Here is a 12,571-nt window from a genome sequence, read left to right as displayed (position 1 = left end):
TAGCTCAAAACCAGAGAGCACTGGTATGCAAAATAGTGTGGACCACCAATTTTGTTACCAAGTTAAATGAATAGAAAGCAAAGCTTTTCTGCCTTTTTTTTGGCACCTAGATCAGACAAAATGTGCTATAAGAAACTTTACTTTTTGTGCTTAATATCTTACTTCAGTTTTGTTGTGGAAGCTTCTTTTCTTGGATTGTTCTCGCTATGTAAAAGTTATACCATTAAGGGTGCTTCTCCCAGTTTTCTTCTGGTGTTTGCCAAAGCCTTGTGAATGCCACTGACAGCCAAAAAGAGCAGAGTCACTTTAAAATGCTTTGAGCCACACAGTCAGCAGATAGATTCTCTAAACCATATCTTATGCTTAGTCTTTGTCTTGGAGACTGATTATCGCAGCGCCAAAACACATTTCAGGGTATGCAGAAAGAAATTCTGCTGGTTGTACCTGAGCTGTTCAAGGCAGAGGTTTTTGTCTAGTTTCATGATCATGCACGTGTGCCCACCTCCTTTCTTGAAATCCATTGCTTTTTAAGGGATGAAAGGTATAAGGAACTAAGGTTGTTATTCTGCCTTTCTTTTTTTTTTTCTTTTAGATACCTTAATATCATAGTATGATCTACCTATTTTCTCAAGCAGAATTGTCGAAGTGAATGGATCTTGTCTTGCATAATACCTAAGCAGAAATGTATGATGATATGAGTGCTGAGTTACTTCATTGCTGGAACTTGTAGTGATAGTCTAGTCTGACTAGAGTTTTCCTCCCTTCTGTATCTTTTTCTTTCAGGGATAATTGCAGCTTGGGATCTCATCAGAAAAAAAAAATAATAATAATTCTGTATTTTGAGGTCTTTTACCTCAAATATACAATAGAAGACTATGACCTAGAAACTAGCTACTACAAAGCAAGTAGCCACTTGGAAATGAGTAGCTGAGCCTCTGGTTTGCAGACAGACTATGTTCAAGATAAGGCAGTTTTGTGTTTCTGCTTAGAATTTCCTAACAGCGATACTAGTTCTCTGTTCCGTAAGCAGTGTTTCAAAGAAGACTTCATTAATGACCTGCCAAAGGAATAAAATCTCTTCCCACTTATGAAGTTAACTGTCATTCAAGGATGGCTTAAAAATATTATAGATTCCTATATTGACCATTTGGCATTCATGAGATTATCTCCCAGAATATTTTTATGTGAATTGGAAACTAAGCTCCCTCATATGGAGATCTTCTGGTTTAGCCAGCTTTTCTAAATGTTTTGCTAGAATTGTTTGGGGTTTCATTTCTAACGAAGAGCCATGATGGCAAATCTTGAAGTATTTTCCTTCCTTTATGAAGTAGGTTGACAGGTTTTGACTCTGTATACTAAGGATAATAGGAGTCTGGAGAATAATGTTTAACTCTTCTTATTTTGGAGGTGCCAGCATCCCTGTTACCTTTTGGTATTTGATAGTTTCTCACTGCTACAGCCTATTGCTGTAGACATCAATCTAGAACAAAACAAATAAACAAGCAAAGTGCGTTTCAGCTAACTAGGAATGATTTTAAGGCATTCTTAAATTTCCTTATCACTAAAAAAAGGTAGGATTTCTGATCGCTGTACTGAACTTAACATGTATGTAAGCCCATAATGGGAAATGTGCACTGATGTAAATGATACACTACCACTCCAGTTGCAAGGAGTGTCCCTGGGCAGGCTTGCACATAGACCACTTGAACCATTGAAGTTTGTTAAAGCTGATTCCCATTTGAAATAGAGCTGTGGGAATAACAGTTAATCTCCTGCATATTTAGTTTGTCCTCAAATTTATAATGCTCTATCAGAGTCTTAATCTGTTATCATAGCTGGTTTTAAAAGACCCAAGGAAGCCTGAAATTCTTGATAAGGGACTTGAATCTGGCTCAGAAGTTGCAGCATAAAAGTGTGTTTGTTTTTACAGCAAGTGGTTTATCATATTCTCTGTTTTCATCAGGCAAAAGAGGTGTATTCCTTTGATATGTTAATGTACAAACTTCAGGTTTTCAGTTGGCCATATTCCTTTAGTTTATAAATCATTCTGATCACTATCTTGTGCTTTATGAAAGGTGTACCCAAATTCAAGTGTAGGCTGTTGTAGGATGTTCATGAGGATCTGTGGAAGAAACTTTCAATAAGGCTGGCTGTGGTATTCTGCTCAGTCTCCATAAAAGTGTTACAAGAACAACATTGGTACCATAAAATATGTTTTGTAAGGAACATGTTTTTCAATTGTTATACTGACACTTTATGTGCTTTATGAATCTGTCTTGGGGATACTAGCTAGCCTTTGCAGCATAAGCTGTCTACAGTAATATTTGTGTCTTCTGAAAACCTCAATCATAAAAATCAACTGTCTTTGTCTACCTTCTCTCCAGGAGTTCTAGGTATTGGTCAAGTCAGCTGATGAAAGCTTTTTGTGTAAGAGGCTCTTTTGTGGCATACTGCTTGAGAAATGGTCTTCAGAAATACTCCCCTCCTCTAAGGCTATATGTATTGTGCTCTGTTTCATGCACACACCTCAAGTACTTCAAATCGCTGAGCCTCAAATAGTGGCAGAATCCAGCTAGAACAAAGTAATTCTAAACTGTAGTGAGACAAATATTATATATATGTATATATTATTATACTCATATACTATATATATGTATTATATATGTTACATTGTTACACATATATATTACATTGTAAGACATACTGCTCTGCCCACCTGCTTTTCTTGGTTGCTGATTACTGGGCCTCACTATTAAGATATTATTTCTGGGTGGGTCTTCAGGACTTCTTCTCCCAGGAAGGTGCTGCCAACCAATTTTAGAGAAGAAGCTTTTAAAATTAGTATCAGAAGAGTCTATGGTGGCCAACCCAGCTGCAGATGTCCCAGATAAGGCTTCTGAAGCAGCCTACATGATACTGACTGCTATGGCCATCCTGACTGCATTTACCTGCTGCTCTTCCCTGAGAGGTATAAAACATTGCTGGGAGGGAGAATTCTCTGGTGTTTTCCACTGACAAGATGTTATTTACTTTGCACCCCCAAAGGCCTCAGGAGATAGGTGGCTCAGATTGTTGACTCTTTCTCCTGCTTCCCCATTCCTGCCTCCTTTGCATCAGTTTTGTTCTGATTTTTGGTGTCCCTGTCCATGGCAGGCGGGTTGGAACTAGATGATCTTGAGGTCCTTTCCAACCCTAACTATTCTATGATTCTATGATTTCTTCACAGAGTAGTTTTCTGCCAGATCAGTGAGTTTAAATTGGCTCACCAAGTAGTCAAACAACAGAGCAGTGTAAGGGCTCTGTGTGTGTGTGTGTGTGCAATACCACTATTTCTGTTGGTTTTGTACTTTTTGTCACCTTAACAGTGTTTTCTGACTGCACTCTAAGGCAGTGCCTGTTCATTTGGTGCTTAAAATCACCGAGTCCCAGTGGAAGCAACACTCCCCAAAGACTGATCCTACAGCTACTAAACTAGAACCCCTTGCTGAGAACAGCAGAATAGTTCATCTCTCTTGAAGGCAAGATGTCAAACATCCATCATATTAGGAGTCATATTTTTTAAGGCTTGTTTTGGGGGAGATCAGACTTGTTGTCACTATGAGGTCCTGTCTTGTGGTTTGTCAAGAGCTGTGAGAACCTTCATTAAATAGTGACAGCTCACCTCAGGAGAAACCATGATTTCTGTCCTCTTCCATAGATACTTAGCTAGTAAAAGAAGGATCTTTTTGGCAGGTAATGAAACCCACTTGACACACTTACCCTGGGGCTTGTTGCTGAAAATAAAAGACCACTGGCCCTGTTTCCCATCTACCATAAAATTCTCCTTTGAGGGACAGGAAGTAAAGGCAGTTTTATGTTGCCTCTGGGAAGCTTGTTCAGTAATTCACGCTGCTTCCCTTCTTCCTTGGAAGAGTCCATCGCACCTGGATTCTGCCTTTGAGAGAAAGCTGAGGTGTTGTACATGCATTTTTAACTTTCTGTGGTTGTCTGGCAGTTGGCAAACCTGAATGCGTGGTTTTTAGGCACATTCACAGTTGCTGGTGCATATGGGCAAAGCATCTTGAAGAGTTCCATTTACTACTGCAAGGTAATTAACTTTCTCTAATCTTGTTCATCTTGGAGCCCTTTTTAAAAGAAAGCAGTACTGGAGAAATTGCTGGGTGAATATTCTGTGATTTTCTTGTAAGTCAGTTTTTTCAAAGTCGCTTTGTTAGGGATAAAAGTAGAGGGTATATGCCTTGTCTTTAAAAGCTGTGCTTTTCTCTTCCCCTCTCCTCCTTCCCTCCAGTTAGGAAAATCATTATTTTAGAAGATGTGGAGATAAAATGGAGAGTCCTACCTAGGGCTTCTTTTCCTTTCTAATTGTGTGAGTATTTTTACACATCTTAAATACAGTGGAAAAGGACAGAACAGAAGAGCTATGGCTTTTTGGCAGTTCCTTCTTGCAGCTGTGCTGGTCTCTCTAGGTCAGCCTGCAGTAGAGAAATTTGGTTCAAGCACCGGCAACAATGCTAAACCATTTTGTGATGAGGTCAAGAGTTGAATAATCATCCCGTTGATAAGAGAATGAGCCAGAAATTCCATTCAAAGAAGACAGTGACATCCTGTGCTGCTTACCTATTATAGGTCACAGAAATGAAGGGAAAACAGGTGACTGAGGTCACTCTAGCACATGGCTATTTATGTAATTGTGACTTTTATTTTCTGCTCTTGGTATAATAAAAGGAGTTAAGGCAGGTTTATGTGTCTTTATTAAAATCGTTATTTTCTTGCAGGCATTCTTTTGGAAATATACAGTCTAATCAGATGTGGCTGTAAATGCTTTTTAGAGGTGGAGCCTGTGGGGTGTCAGTGCACAATGCACCTAGTTCTTTGAGGTAGTCCTGCAGCACACACATCCATGTGTTTTGGTGGGTGTGGGAGCCAACAGAAGCTGTTCAGCCCAAATAATGACAATCACTCTTTTTTTATTTTAAATGCTTAAAGACAGCCTGCATACAAAAGGGTTAGCTTCTAGGTAGCTAGACTGAGCAGTTTATATAGGATACTGCAGAATAGACTTCCCAGACATGACTGCTGTTTTTAGGCCTGTGCATGCTGCTTTCTGTAATACCTGGTTGTGAAATCAACAAGGCATTATGTGAAGCTGGCACCCAGAGACAAAATGAGTCAGAAAGTCATATGATATTAGCAAGTAATTATTTTTATTTTAATTGTAATTATTTTTTACCATTGCTAAAATGATGCGCTTACACAGTGTACATAGTTCACCTAAGGTATCTACTGTATTGAGTCTGTAGCTCCTTTCTTCTTTTCTCTTCAGTATTATCTGATCTGCACTAGATTTTGATGTGACACTTTTGTGGCTGATAGTTCTCACTGAATGTTGCCAGTTGCAGCTAGGACTTCAAGTTCCTCTCCTCGATTTTATCCTGGAGCTCCTCCAGTATGGCTTCTGTTTTCCTGCTTCCACTAAAACTGCTCTGCCCAGGGTGGCTAGCAACCGGTCTCTGGTCAGTCTCAAGGTTTCCATGCCAGGGTACTCACTGGGTTTGGCTGAAGGAAGTGAGCATCCTTCTGTATTACCGTTCTAAAGGGCATAAGTTGGCTGACTGTCAGAGAGCTAAGATACAGACATTATGGCCTGTGTTCCCTTCTTGAACATGCAGCCATCATGTGATGGGAAACTGCTCTTATTTGGATATGATGCTGGTGGAGCATGTGTTACAGCACCTCTAAAAAGAGGGTGTTCTGAAACGGACTGCCAGAAGAGTGAATTTTTGCCTATGGCCTGATCCCTAATTCTCATTTGAGGGTTCTAAAAAAGCAGATGGGAGGGAGTAGGACATGGGAAGCCATCCTGGAGGCCAAACATATGCACACCAATTTACTATGTCTCACCTCTTCCTTGTCCGTGACTAGTTAAATGCCTTTACAGTTGTCCATGCCTTCCTGGTTGTCAGCTGCTGTTTCTCTCTCTTCACTCCCCTTTGCTTGCCATTCTTGATAAAAGTCTGAGGCTAAGTTCTAGGTTGCTCAGGTGTTGTCTCTGCCTTATTTTTGATGCATCTGCCTTGTCCTTAAACTGATTGCTCATCTGAGTCAGTCTGTGTTTCCTCAGAACTTTTTATGGATAGATACTGCATCATTTAAGTTTAATGCATCCTTTTAAATTCTTCAGATATCTTTGCAGCTCTCCTCAGTTCCATAGTGTAAACTTATCTCTTGATTCTAGCTCTTTCTGTAGGCCTAGGTATAGTGTTTAGTATAAGATAATACAGAGAATGGTTTATTGTTGGCGTTACAGCTGTTAGGGCAACAAATTAGAAAGATGACCTGGATGCCAAATAGCCAGAAAATGCAATGGTACTTTATTTAGATTGACACAAACTTGAATGATCATATCTGAAATCCTTATATAAATCAACATATTTGGTAGCAATATAATAAAAATGAAGTTTGGCTCTGCTGTCCCTTTAAATCCTCATCCTATAGATTCCCAGATTTTTCTTGAAATGTAGCTGCTGAAGTTAGGCAACCTTACCTTATTTATCTCATCAGCAATTTTCCTGTGTGCATTTCTACGAAATTATTTGACTTCTACCTACTTTTATATTTGCTTTAATTTTAATTCTGTAATCCCATAATTACAATTTCCATATGTTTTGTATCACTGTAGCATAAAGATTTGCAATGTTAATTCTGTATTGAAGTTCTTTAATTATTGCTCTGGATGATCAAAGTGAAATTTTGTCCCCCTTACCATGAAAATTCAGCCTCTTTGGGGTGGGTTTCTTAGCTGTAGCCTCTTCTCACTTCTCTCTGGTGGTCCAAATGGTGTTCTTTCAGTCGTGCTTTCATTGTCTGTTGCTCAGTGACACAACTTGGAGACTCTCTCTGTGTACTGCACAGATTGTTTCCAGACATCCACAGACTGTGGATGTCTCCACACCTCGTCATACAAAGTGGAACTGTGGATCATCTCACACTTGCCACTTTCAGGAACAGCATGTGTGCATTACTTAGGGTAAAGTTTCCAGCATTTGAATTGCGCGGCTCCGTATATAAATCAACAAACATGTTTGCCTTTTTCAGTTTCCAGATATAAGTAATTAGGGCAAGTTAATATTTACATTTCTATGGATACTAGGGTCAAATTCTAATCACCACTTGAAGTAAAAGGGCACAGGCTTACAGAGCGAAATAATATACTTCAGGATCAATAAGATTTGTCTGTCAAACTGATCTCTTGAAGAGGAAACAGAACTTCTCTGTATTTGAAAACAAACAGACGAGTGGGTGAGCGAGGGAATCTGGCACTTCTTTAGGCAGTGCTTCTGCACGTTTGTGCCTTTGCCAGAGATTTTTTAATACTGGGCTTGATATTGGACATCAGTGGTAGCAGTCACCCAAGAGCACTTTGGTGCCTTTTGTCATTGCTAACAGGAGTGGGAAGTACCTGTGTGAGACTCCTGGGTGCTGTGTGATGGGGTAGTCCCAAAGCATGCAGGACACCTGTAACTTCCACCAGCCTCTGCCAGTGGCAAATAGCTGGGGAAGTGGTTCTCCTTCCAGAACTGCTGTGGGAATCAGGCAGGAGAGGCACTGACAGGTTGAGAAGAGGCAATCTTACTAGTGGCAGAAATTGGTGAGATTCCCAACCATGTTGTGTTACAGATGAAGTTAGTCAGAATTTGCCTCTAACTCTGAAGTTGCATTTTCCTGCTTTGCAACTTCCATGTTGTTTGTTACCCATGTTTAGCATTTCAGGCTGCAGTAGAAATGATATGCCAGTAGCTTAACATTCATAAGTAATTCTGTAATAACAAGCTATGGTATCTTTATGGTAGAGAGGAGAAATTCAAATGTGGTATCCCATTCTAGCATTCAAGGAGTTCTGACTGGAGCTCATTAGCTATATTGCAAGAGAAGAGAAAACATATCATACAGATCTTCTGACAGAGATGTGAAATACAGCTGATGTTTCTTAACAGACACAAGAATGTTGGCTCCTGTTTGGGATAAACCTGGTCTGTGTGTCCCATAAACCCTTTGAGTTCTGAGGGAAGTTTTTTAATCAATTTGAAATCACAGGAAAGTTGGTGGGTTGGGCTGATTTCTCCTGGAGTTCTCAAGCTTATTCAAACTCACAGGCTCACAAGTCAATGTGAATTAGAATCCTGCCCTGAAGGCCTCAAATGGCAACTTCGCTTGGAAATTAAATTGCCAGGCTTCACTGTTATGCTTCTAAACCAATTCACTGCTGTCTAAAAGAAGGCTTGACTGAGCTCATGATGGTGGCTTTTTCAGCATTAACCTTACATCCTGAAAATACAGTGGGCTTGATACTGCAGTAACTGAGGGAATTATTGAGAAGAGGGAAATTAGAACTGTGTCAGCAGTTAGAGGTCTGGTTTCTGGGTACAGAAAGAAAATGCACTGGTAGGAAGAAAAAAAAAATCCATCTGACTTTTGGGATAGAGATGCTGCAAAGGAAATTTGCCCTTTGTTAAGGAGACCACTTGGAGATTTGAGAGCAATTGGGTGGTTACAGGTAGATTAGCAACATGGGAGGGAGCTCTCACTGAGTCACCCAAAGAGGAGGGAAATTTTGGCCTTGGTAGCAAACCTTTAAATGAAGAGTACTGCATTCCTGCTGCTCCCTGTCAATAAGATATTGGTGGCTAGTCTTCGTATAGGCAAGACCAATGGAGAATATGCATGTCTGCAAAAAGCAAGGCAATCCCTGTCCTGTTCCTGTCTTTCCTGCTATTGCTACCTTATTTTTTTGGTCACAGGCATAGTGTGGTTGTACACCTGTACACCTGGGCCATAGCAGGTGTAATTCCTTTTCCCCATCCTTACCATCAACTTCAAATACCGGTGTCCTGTTCCTTAGCTACTGTAGGTGTTCTCTCAGATGTCAGCTTTAGAAAGGAGGGAGAGTGAAAATATATGTGGGACATTACTTCTATGGTTAAAGCAAAAACTGGTGCAGGTGAGAATGAAGAATTCATTTCTGTTGCAAATAGGATGAACAAGATGGAGAGATTTGTAGAACAGCGTTATTTAACTGGTATTTAAAGGCTGGTTACAACTAGGAGAAATTGGGAAATTTTTTTGTAAAGGGTTTTGAGTAAAAGGGACTTACTGTGAGGGACTATTGCTCATACTCTGTATAACATTTAAAATTTATTATATCAATGTTAATAAATCGAGGTACATGGCAAGGAACAGAAAAGGTTGGGCATTTAGTAAGCTAGAGGTTTCTCTAAAGAGAAGCTCAGTTTCTCTTGTGACTATTTACGCTTAAATGTCTCTCAAACTAAAATTTGGATGGCTTTCTGAGTGAAGGGAAACACAATTATTCCTCCTTATTTATGAATGGGGAGCAGAGACACAGAGTAGGATTTGAAGAGGGGAAGAGCAGTTGTTTTAACAGTCAGTTGTAAGCACACATACAGATGTGAGTGGTAGGATGAGGCTAGCTCTGGTTCAGAAGCTGTGTAGTGGTGTCAACTCTAGGCTGTGTCCCAGAGGATGTGCCCTGCTCTTGGTGTATCGGTGTACTTGGAAAGTGCCAGTAAGTTGCTTATTTTGGCTTCCAGTCCAGAGCTTGCTTGCATCTGGGATGACTAGACGAATCTCTCATCTGAGTGCGCCCAACTGTACAGACATGCCTCAAGTTAGTTTTTAATGTGCTCAGGGTGAAAAAAGAATGCGTTCAGTTCTCCTTTAACCTGCATAAGTGTAGGTTCAACTGATTAGCATCTATCTTCTTGATTTGAATGTGCATTTTATTGGCCTTTATGTGCATATTATTATTAATCTTGCTGTGTCTGTGATGTTAACTTGTTTAATGTCAGAATAATTTTAGGTAAGTGCTTTGTTTGTTTTGAACAGGAAGATGCTAGCCCTCTTCTGCTTGAATTACTAACCTAAGGTAACTAGGTGGTTTTATTGTGGGCTCTTAAAGCAGGTGATATTTTTCTAAAGCGTTTTGAGTAAAAAGAACTTACTGTGAGAGACTGTTGCTCTTATTCTGTATAATATTAAAAAAAAAAAATCTTTGCTTTCAGAGTGTATGTTGGTATCTCTAAGCTCATGATATATTTAGCTGGGTTTTTCCTCCATAAATTCATTGGATCAAAACAATAATATAAATATAAGGTTTTATGCATCAACTTCTCTCCAACTTTTGCAGTTTGCTGGAGTTAAATAGGGAATCTGGGAATAATACACGATTGTAGGTGCAGTACATATCATGCAGGCTTATTTTCCAGGATGTCAGTGGAGGGTTATATTAAATCCTTTTGTTTTGCTGGACTATGATTGCAAAGATTCTTTTGTAGCTTGGGACACTGGCAAAAGAAGATAACATGAATTCCATTCTGGTATTGCTGTTGTTCTTAATACATTCTGACTGGCCAGTAAGAGCTGCAAAAAAAGTCTTGGTCATGTCTGTATGACTTTGAATACCTATCAGAAAGAAGAGCAAACCAGGGTCACAGTGCTTTAAACACTATCAGTTAGGTCTCAGGAGAGACTAGATGTGTTGCAGTTACCGAAGAGGAGGAAATGTAACTGAGACCTATGCTTATTTTTATTACTTTTTTTTTCCCTTTTCTCTCTCCCCTTCCCCCCCACCCCCCCACCCCCCCCACCCCACCTTCTCCGCTAAACTAAGTTCAGTTTAGTATGGTCTTTAAAACTTCAACATTAATGGAGAGTGACAAGCAAATAATAAGCAAGAGGTGTCTATTAAGAAGAAAAAAACACAAATACTAGTTCTGTATGTCTGATATTCCTTCTCATAGTGCTGCAGAGATGAGAGCTTTAGCCTACATTCACGTATTAGTCATTTCAGCTATTCAGGAATGAATTGTGTATCGACGGTACAAATTTTATTCTATTTTAGATAGGGGTCACTGCAGGATTGGGCTGAGATTTAAAGTAATTGGAAGAAACTACTTTGAGCAGTGTCCTGGGTTTACCCGATTGGCTTTTGAAGGCACACCCATCGTAGCTGTACAAAGACATGAGTATCCACTAATTTCTGGGCCCATTCAATCCTTACTTTATACCACAGAGTTCATAATAGCAGGATATACAAACTACACCAATAATTAAATAGTTTCAATACCTGAATATGTATGGTGCATATTTGTATTGTTGCGGTTTTAGCTGGTTTAGTTAGACTGATTGAAAGGTGACAGGCTTGTCACAATCTTGTCTTCAAAGAAAGACTTAATAAAAAATATTTTCCTGGTCACTCAGTCCAGGCTGATGCCAAATCCATGCACCTCAGGGGGATGTTAACTGTCTGCTCTGGAGGGTCATGTAGAGACCAAGCATACTTCATGCTAAGAAGTTATTTTACACATATTTGGTAATAATACTGTTGTTCTTGGTTCCATACAGATGGTACCAGACAGGAAGAAGTGGAAGGTGAACTCAGTGAAGAAGAACGCTGGTTTGGAAATTCTTCAGAAACTCCTTCAGAGGCATCATATGGAGAAGTCCAGGAGAACTTTAAGTTGTCTCTTGAGGACAGTATCCAAGAGCAGTCCACTTCCCCAGATACTTCTTTGGGAAGTGCAACTCCTAGCAGCAACACAGCGGAGCTGGGATCCATTGAAAATGAGGCACTAAGAGACACACTACAGAGCAAAGAGCACCTTTCTCCTGATGTGTCATCTCTCTGTGAAGAAGAACCTCCTGGTCCAAATAAGCCACTGAGTAGTAACCTGAGGCGGCTGCTGGAGGCTGGCTCCCTCAAGCTGGATGCTGCTGTTACTGTCAATGGCAGGGTTGAGTCCCCTGTAAATCTTGGCTCTAACCTTTCCTTCTCTCCACCTGCTCATCATGCCCAGCAGCTAAGTGTTCTTGCCAGAAAGCTTGCTGAGAAACAGGAACAAAGTGACCAATACAATGCAAGTAGTCACTTTATATGGAATCAAGGTAAGTGGTTGCCAAATTCAGCCACCACCTGTGGTTTGTCCCCTGATTCAGCTATCCTGAAACTGAAAGCTGCAGCCAATGCTGTTCTGCAGGACAAATCTCTTTCAAGGACTGATGACACTATAAGATTTGAATCCTTTTCCTCACCTTTTAGTTCTCAGTCAGCCAGCTCCACGTTAGCAGCTTTGTCTAAGAAAGTGAGTGAAAGAAGCATGACTCCCGGGCAGGAGCACCCGCCTCCAGCAAGTTCTTTCCTTTCTCTGGCTTCCATGACCTCTTCAGCTGCCCTTCTCAAGGAGGTTGCTGCAAGGGCTGCAGGCACCCTGTTGGCTGAGAAGAAGAAATCGCTGGTTGCTGAGGATCCCCTGCAGCTTTCAGAGATGAAGCAAGAGAAAGCAACTCCACCACAGTCTTTGGAATTATTGTTACTGCCAGTCCCTAAGGGAAGAGCATCCAAACCCACTACTACAGGTATGAATATAGTTTGAACCCCTACACAGAATGTATCTGTTTTCCTATAGGCTTGTATAAATATCTCCAGTGGGCCTGCATTTTGTTTGATTTCATGTATTATGAGAATAAGAAATAAGTACTTTAGGTAAACAATAGA

General features: G+C 40.2%; 1 protein-coding gene across 3 annotated transcripts in view; it reads left to right on the top strand.

Annotated features, from left to right (window-relative positions):
* The window catches only part of ZNF827 (zinc finger protein 827), a 108,516-nt gene that overhangs the window by 14,728 nt on the left and 81,217 nt on the right, over window positions 1-12,571 (top strand). For 2 of the 3 annotated variants that reach the window (XM_065688159.1, XM_065688161.1), the window contains exon 3: window positions 11,422-12,432. In XM_065688159.1, coding sequence (XP_065544231.1) covers window positions 11,422-12,432 — 1,011 coding nt within the window. Of the gene's footprint in view, window positions 1-11,421; window positions 12,433-12,571 lie in introns of those variants that run through there. The other variant, XM_065688170.1, reaches the window with a different exon arrangement.

The sequence above is a fragment of the Lathamus discolor genome, chromosome 1 (assembly GCF_037157495.1).
Source record: "Lathamus discolor isolate bLatDis1 chromosome 1, bLatDis1.hap1, whole genome shotgun sequence".
NCBI lineage: Eukaryota > Metazoa > Chordata > Aves > Psittaciformes > Psittacidae > Lathamus > Lathamus discolor.
This window is presented reverse-complemented; position numbering and strand designations above follow the sequence as displayed.